The sequence below is a fragment of the Falco rusticolus genome, chromosome 6 (assembly GCF_015220075.1).
Source record: "Falco rusticolus isolate bFalRus1 chromosome 6, bFalRus1.pri, whole genome shotgun sequence".
In the NCBI taxonomy this organism is placed as follows: domain Eukaryota; kingdom Metazoa; phylum Chordata; class Aves; order Falconiformes; family Falconidae; genus Falco; species Falco rusticolus.
This window is the reverse complement of record NC_051192.1, coordinates 62209922-62226148: the sequence shown is the minus strand read 5'-3', so window position 1 is coordinate 62226148 and position 16227 is coordinate 62209922. Positions and strand designations below refer to the sequence as shown.

At 36.7% G+C, this 16227-nt stretch overlaps 1 protein-coding gene across 2 annotated transcripts in view; it reads right to left on the bottom strand.

Moving 5' to 3' along the window:
- Positions 1 to 2286: 2286 nt before the first annotated feature.
- Positions 2287 to 16227, bottom strand: part of NOL10 (nucleolar protein 10) — a 53906-nt gene continuing 39965 nt past the window's right edge. For both annotated transcript variants that reach the window (XM_037392062.1, XM_037392063.1), the window contains 7 exons: positions 15640 to 15719; positions 15383 to 15481; positions 14647 to 14733; positions 12705 to 12878; positions 12059 to 12306; positions 6713 to 6815; positions 2287 to 3343 (listed from right to left, as the gene is read on the bottom strand). In XM_037392062.1, the coding sequence (XP_037247959.1) occupies positions 3224 to 3343; positions 6713 to 6815; positions 12059 to 12306; positions 12705 to 12878; positions 14647 to 14733; positions 15383 to 15481; positions 15640 to 15719 (911 nt within the window). In that variant the 3' untranslated portion in view covers positions 2287 to 3223. The remainder of the gene's footprint in view (positions 3344 to 6712; positions 6816 to 12058; positions 12307 to 12704; positions 12879 to 14646; positions 14734 to 15382; positions 15482 to 15639; positions 15720 to 16227) is intronic.

The following is a 16227-nucleotide window of genomic DNA, read 5'->3' as shown; positions in this document are numbered from 1 at the left end:
GTGCTTATATACATCGCACATAAAAATACAGTGCACTGACAGGCAAAGCCTGCAGTGCTTTGGAAACCTCAAGCAGTAGGAACTATCTTCTAAAGACCATAAACTACTAGGTGTACATCAAACCTGTCTTCCAGTTTCCACATTTGCTTCCTATAATATTCAGATTACAGTCACAGTCCTATCTTTCCAGGCATTTCACTGGTTACGCCTAGTATGTTTAAACACTAAAGTGTATCCCAGCTATCTTTTATGCAAAATAAATTGTGTGCTAAGGACAGTTTGCATGTGCCTTCTCTCTAACAGTACAAACTATATTCCTTTAATCATATTACAGGCTCCAACCTAAATACGTGATCAGTATTATCATAATGAGGTACTCTTAAGTGCATAAAAAGCAAAAAAACTGACCTAAACCAGTGTCAGTCAAGAATCTCAAAACAGAATACACTTTTTTTAAGCTGAAAGTTAACATTTCAAACTCAGTTCACTACTACCCTGCAGATCAACCACATTAGTTTTTTTACTGCTCTTGACAGCCAAACAAAATCACTGCTAAAATAAGGATGCCTCAAAACCATAAATGCACCTCTAGCTCTTGATCAAACATAATGGGGTTTAGACCTGCCATGAGAAGGAACAAACTCATCCAAATTCCTGTTCTTACAGTGCCAATTCTGTCCACTTAATCCCCAATTCTCCCTGTATCAGCCAGAACGTGTTAAGTTTCCACCATCAACTTTTCCATGTTCAGTATAGCCCTATGTATGAAGCAAACACACCTGAACTGCATGCAGAAAATTTCTAAGAGATAACACAATGCTCCAGGGGAAAGATGCTGCACTAGTACAAACTTTAACTTGTCACTGCACTTGGATTTCAAAGGTTTGAATGCTACCAGAAGACAAGACTCCAAAGAAGGACATACCCTGGGGCAACCACAACTGCATTACATTTGGCTAAATGCATTACATGTGGCTGAAGTAGTAATAATGGTACTTCTTGATATACAGCATGGGCAAGACTGACACTGGAATACGGGATAGCTCTGTGTTAAACAGAAAGCATGAGAAACTTATGGACAATGCAGAAATTTGACAGCTAGAGGTAAAAAATAAAAAGGTATTGAGAGACTCATCTTTTAGCTGACTGCAAATGACAGCAACATGATGATTACAATGTATGTTTTGAAGATGAAGATACCAGGTGCAAAAGGCATTTTTAAAGGAAACAAAATAATTGAAAACAGAAGCAAAGAATTAAAGCAGGTAAAATTAAATTGGGGAGAAGAAAATCAGCTTAATCATGTGACTGATTATTCTGCCATCTAAACAAAACAAAAATAAGCATCAGGCAATGAGAAACCAAGGTTTTTACTGAAATAACTACAAAAATTCTATGGTAAATACTGTCCAGGAGACATGATCAGATTATTAATATGTCTGGTTTATAAAGCAAAATGCTGTCCTGATTTTGGCTGGGATAGAATTGATTTTCTTCCTAGCAGCTGGTACAATGCTGTGTTTTGGATTTAGTGTGAGAATACTGTTGATAACACGCCGATGTTTTAGCTGTTGCCAAGTTGTTGCTTGCTCTAAGTCAAGGACTTCTCAGTTCCCCGTGCTCTGCCAGTGAGCGGGTGCGCAAGAAGCCGGGAGGGAGCAGAGCCAGGACAGCTGACCCGAACCGGCCAAAGGGATATTCCATACCATAGAGCATCACGCTCCGTATATAACTGGGGGGAGTTGGTCGGGAGGGGCCGATGGCTGCTCGGGGACTGGCTGGGCATCGGTCAGCAAGCATTGTGCATCACTTGATTTTTCTCCTTTCTTTCCCTCTCTTCTTCATTAACATTATCATTGTTGTTATTACTACCATCATTGTCATCTTTTACTTTATTTCAATTATTAAACTGTTCTTACATCAACCCATGAGTTTTACCTTTTTCCAACCATGCTCCCTGCCCCTCTGTGGGTGGGAAAGTGGGGGAGTGAGTGAGCGGCTGCACAGTACTTAGCTGCCAACTGGGGTTAAACCATGACAAACATCTAAGAACCTCCAAGTCTCTTAAGATTTACAGTGATGAAGGAATTCACTCATTCTTCTTGGATCCAAAATTCAAAGTTTCTTGGAGTTAGCAAAAAGACAATTTATGAAGACATTTAAAAGCAATAAACAAAGTTTCTATAGGATCAAAAGTAAAAATTAATTTAAGTAGTGAACTACTTATGTAAATGATGGGTTTGCAAGATTAAAATAATTTTAAAAAAATCAAGACAACATGCTGTATCCTGGTTAGCAACAAGCATTCTTTTGAGAATCAAACAAAATGACACAGAAAAGAATCCATAATTTCCTTAACGTAGGTTCTAGTTTCTTATATTAAAACTAAACCAACTTTTTGAAGAATAGCAGGCTACTGGCATGGCCTTAAAGTGCTTCTTACATGAACATATACCCTTGGTCTATGTCGAGCCTGGCTTACCAAAACATATTAAATGTGGTCCTAAGGATTCTAAGTAAAGGCAATATTCACAAAATTTAACTTAGTAAGACTAACCTTCTGAGATTCCCCCTTGTACATCGGTGTGGCAAGAGAGGTTTCCTTCCAGAGTGATTTAGAGGAACTTAAATCAGGCATTTTCAATTGCCCTCATGACAACTATTTATACCTCCTCCTGGGTACTAAGGCAACCCAAGAATATAAATCCAAAGTCAGTTTTTGAAAAAACACAATTGTGTGTCATCCTTCAAGAACCATAAAAGAAAAATCTGTTGTGCCCTTGTAAAGATAAGTTTTTGGACAAAATAACTTACCCTTGATCTTTTATCTAAGCAGTCACAAACAAAGATTTCAGAAAGCAAAAACCCACAGCTCTTAAGTTAAATAAAAGACAGGCAGCCTTGCTGTATACATAAATTCTTAAATTCTTCTGTAGAAAACACCCAGAGTTACACAATAACCAGTTGCTGGTGATTCTTGCACAAATACAGTTCACACTGGAGTTCAGAAACACAGCACACTTGTAGTGTCCTTTGGTCAATACTTACACTTTCATAAACTTTTCAATAATTAACACAGGGTTTAGCAAATTCTGGGTTTTGTGTTCATCAATGAATCAAAATACAAATATACCGGTACCATGTCCCAATTTGAAAAAGTTTTTTTCCATTTGAAAAAGGAAAAGAGATAAACAAGTTTCTTTAAAAAAAACCATAAAATAAATCAACGAAACAGTCGTCCTCTTCCACGTTTGCTCTTGAGATGATTAGCAGAACGCCTAAGAGTTTTCCTCTCTTGACGATGTTGTTTCTCAGCTTCCTGCTGTTTCTTTTGCTGCTCTGACTGGAATAATAAAACAAAAATAGTCAGGTTCTTGTAAACTTACGCATCACCTCATTGTTCAAGTACCTATATATCAAGTCAGAATTCCATTAGGAAATTTTACTGTAAATGGTCCCAGGCTATCTTGTCTTATACCATATGTCTTATAACGTACTTGTTAATTCTGGGTATCCCTAGGCACTATCATTCCAAGCAATTCAGAGCAAACATTTAAGACAAAGCTATCGAAAACCAGTTCATAAAATCATGTATTTCAGATCAAAACCGATGTCTAACAATAGACTGTAAAATTACACTCTAGAATTTACGATTTAATGCCCTTAAGAAGGCAGAGCACAATTTGAAGCTATTTAGTTTCCACTTTGGTAAACAAGTACTACCACATTTAATATTTGCACACAAATGGATTTAATGAAGACAAAACAGTTAAGTTTGCTGAAACATACAGGTTTTTTAAAAAGTGTTCTTAAAAGTTCCTGAACATGTTTGATATGCTGTATGCAGTTCTAGAAAAACTTTCCACATGAAAATAATTTAAAATCTCTGCTCACGTGGCACATGTTCTATTAATGTTTTTTCTCTTCATCAAAAAGACGCTGAAAGGGTTTAACTTACATACCACAAGATGAAATGGCTCTTACAGCCATAAACTACTGTTTTCTTTGGAAGACTAAGGCTTGTCTTAGAACTAAGCATAAACGGGAACTAGCAGACTTGAACTAGCCAAGCTCAGGCAACTGTCTATGCTATAAAATACTCCAGCAATTAAAGTAATTTCAACAGCAGCACAGATAACTGCATTAACAGTGTGACAGAATTACTTGATATGCAGCTGCATCCCCACTGCATCTAATTCTGTAATCAGTAGCATTCATATATTAGCCTGTCTCTCCCTGAACCTCCCATTAAAGTACAATTTAAACTTGAGCTAGAGATTTGTATGCATAGACAGCATTTTGGCTGAGGTGAGATATGAACCAATTTACCAAATGTAACAATAAGCTCATACTAGTATTGTAGTAATAAAAGCTAGTGGTCTTTAGACTTCGCTGAAACGTACTGACTCCCGATTCCACTGCAAGTAGGGTAAAAAGAAACCCACTATTTGAAAACTGAGTAGTTTCTCTGTCTCCAGACCTCATCTGAAATGGTCTTAAGAAATCTTAATTTAATTTTGACTGCTACTGCTAGTATGCTGTAACTAAATGATCTTGATTTGCATTTGAAGCTTCGTTGGGTTTTTATTTGGGTTTTTTTTGTTGTTGTTTTTTTAAATGTCCTTCCATACCTCCCTAGTAATGTAAAGCATTTCAGTATTCTAGAAACCCTGCTATTTTGTTACATCTATTTGCTATGATAAAGCATGCTGAAACTGAGAAACAGGACACACTGCGGGAACCATACTAAAATCTCCTGAAAACGGAACTGTGAAATATCAATGCCAAACAATTTCATCACTGGACCTGTCAGTGGCTGCTGGGCATCTGGGAGGCTGCTAACATACCCCAAATGCAGCAGCCAAGCACAGTCTCAATTCCACCGAGTTACAAGGTCAAGTGATAACAATCCTATGGGAGCACAATTCTCTCCCCGCCACTGAGTCTTTCTACCTACTCCTAAATACACCTGTGCTTTAAGGAAAGCGCGTCACAAAGCGGAAGTTGACGATCACAGTAACACTAAAACAAAATCCCTTTTTTGGCTTGCCAACCTCATCTCTTCATCCTCTGAAAAGGAGCGTCAAGACACAGCATACTGCATAGAATGACTTCTCCCTAGCTCTCCCTGCTCCTTTCCCTGGGACTTCAGAATATATGTGCAGGATCTGTTTATTTGAGAGAAGACTTCCAAGTCTCATTTTGCTATTTTGTTGATAGGACAAAAGATCTCCAACTGCAGACGCCTTATTTTTCTTTTAATTACACCTTAAAAAGTATTGTTCATGCAAATGAGCACAACATATGTATTTCAATAAAGCAACATCAGTTAACAGAAAAAAAAAATCCATATATGTTAGCAGCAATGTAATTAAAAAAAACGCAAAGCTATAGCATATCTACTGAAATCAAGTAAAAATGGCTTTCTGAACAATTGCTATGTCTTCTTCTGCCTTACTCCCAAATCTTCACAATACTTTTAGTAAAAGGCGATACTTCATTGTTCACCACCGACTAGAAAAAACTTTGTGGCTTTGCATCTTCTAAGTTAAAGCTACTATAAAAAAGACTGTGCTTTTGAAGCCCTACAAAACCCACTTAATTATAGATGCAAGACACTAACATACCAGCTATAGCAGCTGGTAAAATCTCCAGAATGTTTATCCTAAACAGCACTGCAAAGGAATCTGTGACTTACTCCTCAGTCAACACATTTTAAATTCAATCAGTGGAATCAAAAACAGATGAAAAAGGACATCTGCAAACAGACAGTAGTTAGGTAAAACAAGTAAGGTAAAAACAGTCCCATAAATCTGGTTATTCAAAGAATTTTTTCAGGCATACCCGCATACCCAATGTGATCAAATAACTACTTAGCCATTCTTAGCAGTTTTACCAGTGAGAATAGTATTTGACTGCTGATAAGGAGAAATGTATTATACGAAAGAGGCTTACCTGAAGAAAACCAGTTTCAACTGAAGTACTTTTTGACAGCTCAAGTATCAATATGGGTCTTCAGCATTTATAAAGTGTCCTTTCCTCAGTTGTAAAGCAATTTTCTAGCAAAAAATCCCTAAGTGTTCTATAATAGTAGCAGATGCACATATGCATTTAACTCTGCCCACAATATAATCACCTGTATGCGATCTACAAATTCCTTAGGATAGGAAATCAAAACCCTTTGGGAAAGGCAGCAGTCAACTACACACTTCCAATGGAATTTGGCAAGTAGAAAAGGTCCAGAGCTCATTCTTGTGATGTGTTACACGAGTTCAACGACAAAAGGCGGCTAGGAGCTCTGTTTTTATCATGCTGAGGTCTAGCAACATTATCAACCAAGAGAAAGCCTGTCACCTATGGCATCCTGACTACATTTGGACCTGCAGACCAAGCAAGATCTGATCAGTCCTGGCACAGAAGTCAGGTAAGGTCACGAGCTTCTGATGGTATGTCTGCAAATAAACTATTAAAAAATGGAAGCCAGTATTTTCCACTGGAACATAAGATTTTATGAGTGCTGCCTAAGTTATAAGGGTATAAACACACAGAGTACTACCGGAGGCTTTTATTCTCTTGGCAAGAAGCAGAAGAGTTGGCAGCTTATAAAGAAACGAAGAAGGACATTAGATCGACGGTTTTAAAGTTCCTGTTCTTTCATGCAAAAACTAAAGTTACTTGTATATTATCTTAAAAAATTATATATATAGCTCACCTTCTTTAATTTGAAAGTTGCCTGTTTGCTGCCTACTGTGGTATCAGACACATTGAGTGTGCCAAGTTTTTCTTCAAGCTTTAAACGATCTCCAAGAGTTTTCCTGCAGAGAATAATTAACATTAGTCCCTATTCTTGACATCTTTTTACTGTAATAAAGGCTGATAATGCAGTCAAGGCTAATCTCAGTTTCTCTGAAACTCTGACATGCCATAACTCTAAAAAATAAACATTCAGTAAACAGAAAAGTTCAAATCATTCACTCCAGATACTGCTTTCAGTAGAAACACTTTTAAAATTTAAGTTCATCATTCTTCCGCTAAAAAAGCAACAGGACTCTAGCTGAAAAAGAAACCACACCCTTCTATTGATGTAGTTTTCTATGAAATGTCAGAGAAAGTCATGAGTATTCAGCTGCAGCAACATACATGGACAAATAAAAAATACACAGTTTTCTTGAAATCTTATCACTTCTGAGTTGGAAACGCTTTTAAGGGAAGGAAATAATCTTGCCTATACATCAGAATGAATTCATCCTCAAATGAATCACTTCACTGATGGAGACAAACTACTTAGTCCAAATACAAATGACTCTTCAGACACTGTTCCCACAACAGCCTAATGCAAATAGTGTTCCAAATAAAAGACCAATGCAAACAAACGAATGTGGTAACTAAGTCAGACCCTGACCCCAGAGAGGAGCTCCACCTGAGCATATGCCTTCAAGCACACTGCGCTCATCAGTTTCTGTAAGCAAGCTGGTATAGAGCCTCTCCCTCAGGCACTGTAAGTCTAACAGTTCTATGGAGCAGGTAGCCGTTGTGGCCAAAACTGATGCTGCTTTCAGCTCTCCTCCACTGGAAGTTAATGCCCCTATACAAAGGCAACTCATGTGGACGTGCCCTAGTTGCTCCAGGTCGTGATCTGATATTTAACATCACCATTTCTGAATTCATTTAAGTTGGGTTGTAAACTGGAACAGTTGGGGACTGGAAATATACCTTGTTCCCGCATAGCCGCCAGCACAGGAGTGAGGCCGGCAGGTAGGGATGGCACCAGCTTCAGCCAGCCTCCCTAAAGGCACCTGTGAGTCCTAACATGGCTTGTCCTTTTTCTGTAACGTGGGTTCTACAAGTAGGTAGTGCCACCTGAGAATATGACATGGCTTGTACAATCAAACAAGCTCACTCTGCGATGCACTTAGGAAACATTCCCCTAACTGTAAACTAAATTAGTTTCTGCAATTTGAGATGCTACTGTTAGTGCCTCACTAGATCTCTCTGAAGAGGGAGGGCTAAGAGACATTTTCTGTACAAGTTTTAAAGTGGAAAATAAGTCATCATAAAAATACAGACTATTAGCAGCCACCAGTCAATGCCATTTACTATGGATGAAGGGCTCATGGATCGTGACCTATGCATGAAGTCTCTGAAGTCCGCTGAATTTTGGTTAATAAGCCATTTTATGTAACAAAGACTCTTCAGATTAACAATAAAAAAATTACTGTCAAGAATTACTTTATTTCTCATGACTAGGTACTTTGTACTTTTTTCTGTAGTATATTTTTCATTGAGTACATGTAAAAACTTGTTCCATCTGTGCAAATCGGGAAGACATGCTAAGCCTTAGAGCTAACTATGGCAGAAGATCAGTCACCGACATTGTGGTGGGATTTCTACATTCAAGTGAAGTCCCATTTTTCTCCCCTTTGAAAGTGAACTGGAGAAATATGGCTACTACCCAGCAATTATTTAGCATGACTGCCTAGATACTGCTTCAGTCAGGAGAAAAACGAAAATGAGGCGATATTAGCAAAATGCTGTGGGGTTGCAATTTTACTGAATAAACGCAGGTATGGCTATATCTACCTGAAAATGTGCAGACCTCAAATGATAGTGAACTGCACATGCTGACACACACAACAGCTGGGTTGTTTGGGTTAGTTGTTTTTTTTTTTTTTAAATCATCCTCAACAAATTGAATCAAGAGTTACATTAACAGTGTTATTAAAGGCAACTTCCCCTGCCCTACCATAAAAAAGAAACAAAAAAAATCACACCCAGGCACCTCTTTTTTTCCTCATTATAAAGAGAACAGTTTTTCAGGACTTTTCCTGCTGTTTTACTTCAGCAATACCTAGTAACATCAACCGTGCTTTTCTTGGCTTAGTCATCTCTGAAGATACACATATTGACTGCTGTACTACCAACTACTGTAGTTTTTAATTTTGACATGCTCTAACTCCAATACGAAACTTTTTAAAGGGACATCAAGAAAATCAAAAGAGCTCTTAGCACATTTCCTTTTATGCATTCCTTTTAAGTAACTATGTCAGGAACTTATGCAGTAGCTAAACAAAGCACAAGTTTTGCATGTTTTCATGTGTAAGCATAGGAGTGCAAAAGGGGGAAATGAAATGTAGACAAATTTGAGACAAAATGTTTACAACCATGAATAAATTCTGCAGCTTTCCTGTGCAAAGAATGCATAGACTGTTGGTCTATGAAGAAATTTATAGTACACATCACTGCTTTAGAAGTTGGGCTTGGAGCCGTGCTGAGTCAGGAACATGTCAAAAGAAACACCCAGTTTTATATAAGTCATAAACTGTTTCCTCAGGTAGAACATTATATGATTAGAGAAAAAAAGAACACCTAGCCATTAAACGCATAGTGAAGGTATTAAGGTACTTAATTATATTGGTCACAGACCATCATTCCATAACTTGGATAAATCAAATCAAAGACAAACATGCCAGCCTCACCAGATTGTACATGCCACTACAGTCTTTCCAATTTTCAGTACATTACTTGAATTAATTATTTTTATGCTGACTACTTATCACTGAATAAGGCCAGCAGAAAACATATTTAAATATTTTCTTCATAAAATTCAAATATGTAAAAATGATCATTAACCAAACAAGTTAGCTCACAACACAGACTAATTCATTATGATTACAGAATCATATTAGCTGTATGTTAGAAGAAACAGATACCAGTTGTTAATTTTTAAATTTCTTCTAAGAATTTGAGGCATATCAGACTCTATACTAAGAACAATGCTTGGATGAACACAAATGGGATCAGTAAGTAGAGCGCTAACTTCTTAAACAAAAATAAAAAAAGACATGGAAAGACAGTTCAATGACAGCAACTCAGAAAAACTTAAAGGATGTAATGCTGTCACATGCATTTTTTTATCCTTCTATCCTATCCTCCATTTTCTCTCTCCTTTTCCTTTTTTTTTTTTAAAACATATTACATTCCATTCCACCAGCGCACCTACCACACAGAGGTTATCTAACCTAAGCCACCCTAATTACGCATCACACTTTGCAAAATATTCTGCAGAGAATTAGCAGCAAATCTTAAGACAGATTCTCTTCTCTAAAAGCAGTCAAGTCTTTCCATGGTTTATGTCATCACTGATTATTCCTCCATCCACTGGACAGGTCTGTGGTATTTGCTTTTGTTTTTCCTGAGTTCGAAGCAATGATTTTTCTCCCTCAATACACCAGATGAAAGAATTTACTTTGTCCTGTGTCACACTACTATTTTTTTCTAAATGTTTCTCTTCCTTACACCTGCCTTGGCTTATTTACTTAACTTTCAGTATCCTTGTTCACATTTAAGCCTTCCATGCTTTGAACATAATGAAATCTTAATACTTGAAATTGAGCGTCCTTGAGAATTTCCTTCAGAGGTCAGCAGCTGAATTTGTGTAGAACAATGTACGAGTCTGCTGCAGTCATTCTGCATTTTAGGGAAGTGTTTCAATGGCAATGGGAATACACTGCCATTCGACCGGTGTCTCCAGCTCCTTTTAAGTCACTTGTTAACATGACTATAAATCTAAGTACAATGTAAAAAAAATTCTTAACCTACAACACTCTGTTAGTGTCCAGAGTAGATTTTCTCCTGACAAAGAAGAAAAACTGACAAAAGTAAAAAGTTGCTTCATCTTCTGGAAGAAAGAAAGAAAATAAATCAGAAGAAAGCTGACAGAGATGACTAAGACCGTTAAGAGTCCAGAATGAGTGGGTATATTGAAAATAAAGAACAAAGAAAAAACCCATGTGAAAACAATTGCTGATAAAAAACACCTCAGGAAAACATGGGAATCAGTTCTGCAGAAGTGCTATAAATCCCGATTTATAAAAACCACTACTGCTATTTAACGAGGTCTTATAGGTACAGCATGGAAATCCCAGACTACTAGACTACTGTAGAAACACTGTCTCAGTAATACTTAAAAACCATTTTACATGGTAATTCTAGTTATAAACTTGCAAATTTAATGGACAGGCTGCATTTTTATCAAATGTTTCTTTACGTATCTCCAGAAAATTTCCATCATGAAACAACTAGGTTGTAGAGTCAGTCATTAGTGACATAAAGAAACAGCTCCATTATATACATTATTCACTTCCTTTTCTTTGACTATATCATTTCATTTTAAGTAAAAATGTAACGGCTATTATGAGATCCCTCTGGCCCAGCAACTTGTTTCCAACATTAGTCAGAATTCTGTTCTGCATCCAGCGTGCTTCAAGAACTTTGAAGCTATTGTCTTTAATATTAGTGTCTGCACTTCAAATACTAAAAGGCTATTAAATCTCATTTTCTGAAGGGCTTAACTCACCTCTGAAAAAAAAAAAAAAAAATCAATGAGATTTGCAGGCATTAAGCACCTCAAAGCCAAGTCCTTCAGTTTGATGTGCTCTTTATACACTACTCAATTACTTCAGTTGTGTGCTCTTTATACACTACTCAATTACTTCAGTTGATTATCAGTTTAAGGCAATTCAAATTAATAAAAAGAGAGGGGGTTTTGTATTGCAAAAAGAAAACCAGAAATAGTAAGACCTGACAATATCAGGACAGCATAAGTTTCTGGATGCCATAGAAGTACACAAACAAAACAATTTTTCTCGATCCTATCCCCAGAATAGGGACTAGCCATGCAGTGTTCTACATTCTTTTAGAGGGTCAGATGAAAAACATCTAGACTGTCAACGTCATATTGATACTGGGGGAGAAATTTAACCAGTCTCACAGACACCAGTGTTATTTGTGAGAGCAGCAATTCACCAACACCGAGTAATGGATCCTCATATGTTTTACTAATCTCATTTGTGTTGCGCTCTGCTATACTGTAAACATTACAGTTGTTAAACTAGAAAACAATGTTTTCAACAACTATGTCACTAAGTTATATCCCTGAATCGCCAGATGTGGCTTTACTTGTAAGTGCTTCCAAGCCAAAATGCCACTGGCCTACATTGTAGAGAAATGCTTGAGAATCATCCACCCCCAGCTATTAAAATAGGAACATTAGTCTTACTTCATTAATTTTTGTTTTTTGGCAGAGTCTTTGAAGCTTCTGAATTCCTCTCCTTCTTTAATCTCAAAAAACTGAGGTTTCAGTAATGTTTGCTGATCCTCCTTGAACCTTTCCTGCCGCTTTACTTTTTCCTCTTGGCGTAGGAGCTTGCGCTGTTTCCTGACCTCTTCAACCCAGCCTTTTTCATCATCTGAACTCTCAGAACTTTCTGCATCACTTGCTTTTCCTTCTGGTTCTTCCTCCTCTTCCTGCAGACAAAAATAGTACAAAATAAGAAATCATCAACTCATTTTGTTTTCAAACCATTCCTGCAATTAGAGTATGTGACAGCTTTTACATACATACAGTCAAAGAAAACTAAAATTTCAATAGAAGTAATAACAGCAAATGAAGCAGAAGACATTTTATAGAATTGTTTCCACCTACATATTTCATGTTTTTCAAACCTATATTCATGTAGACACAATATTGTTCACATCTAAAAAACCCTAGGATAACATAAATTACACTTAATTACTTTAGCTGATAAGACATTCCTGCATTGCCTCCATTCTTCCTTCTTTCTAATGTGAAAACTCTGAATGCTTGAAGCCAAGAAAACAAATAAACTATGGATTTTTCCTAACGCAAATGGAAAATATTTTACCTGTTCTTGTGCTTCCAGTTCCTCTAAGATCTTTAGTTTCCTCTTTCTTTTCTCACTTATTTTAGAAACAAGTGGGTTAAGTAGCCTAAATTCTTCACTCTGCTCATCCACCTGGAAATCGGGATTCTCAAACATGACCTTAAAACGATCATCTTTGAGAAGACTAGGCAGATTCTGGAAAAGAAGCAAAGCATGAGTGAGTTATAAGACTCTGAAACAGACATTGGTAAAGTAAGTAACACCTTTTTAATTAAACACACCTCAAAACCAGCATGTGAAATGCCAGTTGCTTTATCCTTCCAGGTCATATAAAAATCAAGATTTATGCTTATTATATTTTATTACTTTCACAAAGATCAAATATCATTCTAAGCTACCTCTAAGCAAGACAGGTTTTCTTAGGCACACTATAGACACCTTAAATACACAATTACTAATATTTTTGAATTAATGTTTCTCATACATTCAGCCAGCTAGTCTGGAGACATGTTGATATCTATTGGCTAATCAGCAGTACCTCCGAGGCAAATACTCTGCCTGACAGGGATGATTCTGCAACATGTGCAACAAATTATCAGGGTAAACATGTCTTTATGCAATGCTACTACTGTTTTACTGTAAATACCTAAGAGCAAGTGTTTCTATACATCTTATGACACTTTTTCCTCACTGCCCTCACATACAGCATGAAAAAGGCAGTTTCATTCATGTCAAAGTAAAATGATCTCTGTGTAAATTATGCTACTGCTGAATTAGGTACAGGTCAAGCTACAGTTCCAGCTTGTGCGAATACTTGCTGTTGTCACTTAAAAAAAACACTGAATACATAGGATTTTTATTATAAAAAGCAGATCTTTCAACATTGCCAAATTTATAGGAGTATATTTGTCCCAACCCAGCACTACATTTCAATTGCTACCAAAGAAGGGGTGTGTGTGTGTGTGTGTGTGTGTGGTACAGAATACTGTAAATTTCAAACACAGGAACTGTTGCAAATGTATGACTTCCACTCACAGCCATCACACAGTCAACAATAAACCCCAAAGCCTAAAAAATACTGCTCTTCATAAGCCTCTAATGCCATTTCAGGAAAATAGCCAGGACATGCCTTTTTATGTATATACTTTTTAGTTCTCTTAACACAATCTATATGTACTCCTACACAAATCAGCCCCCAATTATTGAACTCAGATTTCCATCATAACACTGGCTAATACACTCTGCATTTAAGATTTTACCACCATCGACTTTTTCGGTAGTTCATGCTTCCTACTAACTGTAACACATAGGATTTCATCAGATGCCACATGAAACCAATGTCTACTTTTCAAGAATGCCATAGTCCTGTGAGAATGAGCACCTATGAAGTGCAACCCATAGAAAGTCCCCCCCAACTCGATATTAAACATTAATCATTTTTTCCTTTAGACTTTGCTTAGGATAAAAATGGATTATTTTCAACATCAGGAAGAATTGCTGTTGCATAAGAGCAAACCATTTCGGCTATTTTATAAAATGTAGTTAACTGTATATACAAAGAAAGGCAATTGTATCTTCAGTTTTACAGATAACATCTATATTGTCATGGTCACCACCAAAATAACAACAAATGCAAACAACAGGTCTTATTTGAACAACTTTGGTATTCACTCTGCATTTAGCCAGCTTCTGGAGCCCTGTGAAGCCCCTACCATCTTCACAGTAAGTATTTCATTTTAAGCTTTAAGTTACTACATGGCCATCTTGCTGCTGCAGCTACAGTGAAGTCCACTTTAAAGCCACCGACTAGAGTATGTTATTTATGAGAAACAGACAATGGAATTTTGGATCTGTTTGGACACATAAAAAACCCAAAACCAACCACACCCAACAACAACAAAATTAGTGTTGTAAGCATTACTATTTCTGTGCTCCCAGAGAAGTCTCCAAAACAAAAGCTCACCTTCTGTTTCCTTTTTCTAGTAACCTGTTGCTCCTCCTCTTCTTCAATCAGTTTGAGTGCAAGCTCTTTATTGACTTTTGGAAGTTTCTAAAGAGAGGAAAGCAATTCATCAGTAAATTACTCTTTTACACACGCAAAAACCTACATGTTTTACATATAGGTATGGTGAAGAGAGAATTCTTACTCCTTCCTATAACTCTTAATGAAAAGCTCCTTGATGAGTTCCAAACATTTCTTGGTACTAGTAAAGCAATAGTGCTTACAGAAAATTTAAGCAGAACTTATGTATCATTTTTTCCTTGTAATACACCAGCTTTAGTACTTTAAAAGCAATTATTTATCCTTGTATGTTGAGCAAATTCAATCTAGAAAGCTACTAGTTGTAAACATGATACTTTTTTTATATATCTCCTTCCACAGTATTCTGTTCTAATGGCTTAAATCATTTAGTTTAAAGAGAGAAGTAGAAACTATTAAGTTTTACCAGTAGGTTATCTGCTCAAGTGGCAGATGTGATGAGATCTGCTCTTTACAGCTTGGTATCAGTCTCTCTCATCTGTGGGAATCACATGCATGGGAATTTTACAGTTCCATTCAAAAAGTTCTATACTTTGTGTCTCTGAAGATAAACAGAATCAAATCCTAAGTCACTACATCTCCAGGATACACTTAAGAATATATTACTCTCTGTATGAAAAGTTTTCCCAGAGGTATACTCATTGTTTACGGGATTTACCTTTAGTTGAACTCTCTGGGCACGTGTTTCTTCTATCTTCTGCCTTATTTTCTCTCTTCTATATTCTTCATAGGCAAATGGGTTGGCCATCATTTTTGCCTTTGAACAAGCAGGAGGAAGTAAAAAGAAGATACCATTAATACAGGATACAGTCCATTATTTGGAGTAACAAAACACAAAGCACGTAAAAACACCCCTCAAACACACACACATTTTATTGTTAAAAGCAAAAATTGACAAGAATCAGACTTATTTACCTTATGATAAAGTCTTATGTCCATGAAAAAGCCATGCATATATGCTCTGAGCAATGACGATCCAATGAGATGAGCAAGGCCTGGGAAAAGAGTTACAGAGGATTTCAAAGATCTTTCATATATAAAGAACTCCTATTCCAAGTTGGCCACTTCACCTACCCGATTCAAGACAAGCAAGCACTGCCAACGCAACACATCAAACAGTCACATCTATTACATCAAGACTAAAGTAAAACCACAAAAAGAAAAAGTTTGGCCAGCAAGAAATTCGAGCTTCTTCAGAGCAACAAAATCCATTTTCATTGTCATAATACATGTTACTGTGCACTTTTTAAAAATGCCCCCATGCACTACATTCCATAAAAGTTTACAAGGAAAAATTCAAGACTATTTTTTTGAAAGTCCATAGACGTTTGACAGTCACTTTTTTAGTGTGGTATAGAGATGCTTTTAATTAAAGAGTTTTGCCTTGAGTCATATCTTTGAAGAATCAACATGTTGAAAAAAAATACAGTACCACATCACATCATAAAACTGTCACCCTAGGCCCTAACCTAAGTAAGAATGAAAATACTTAAGAGTTCTCTG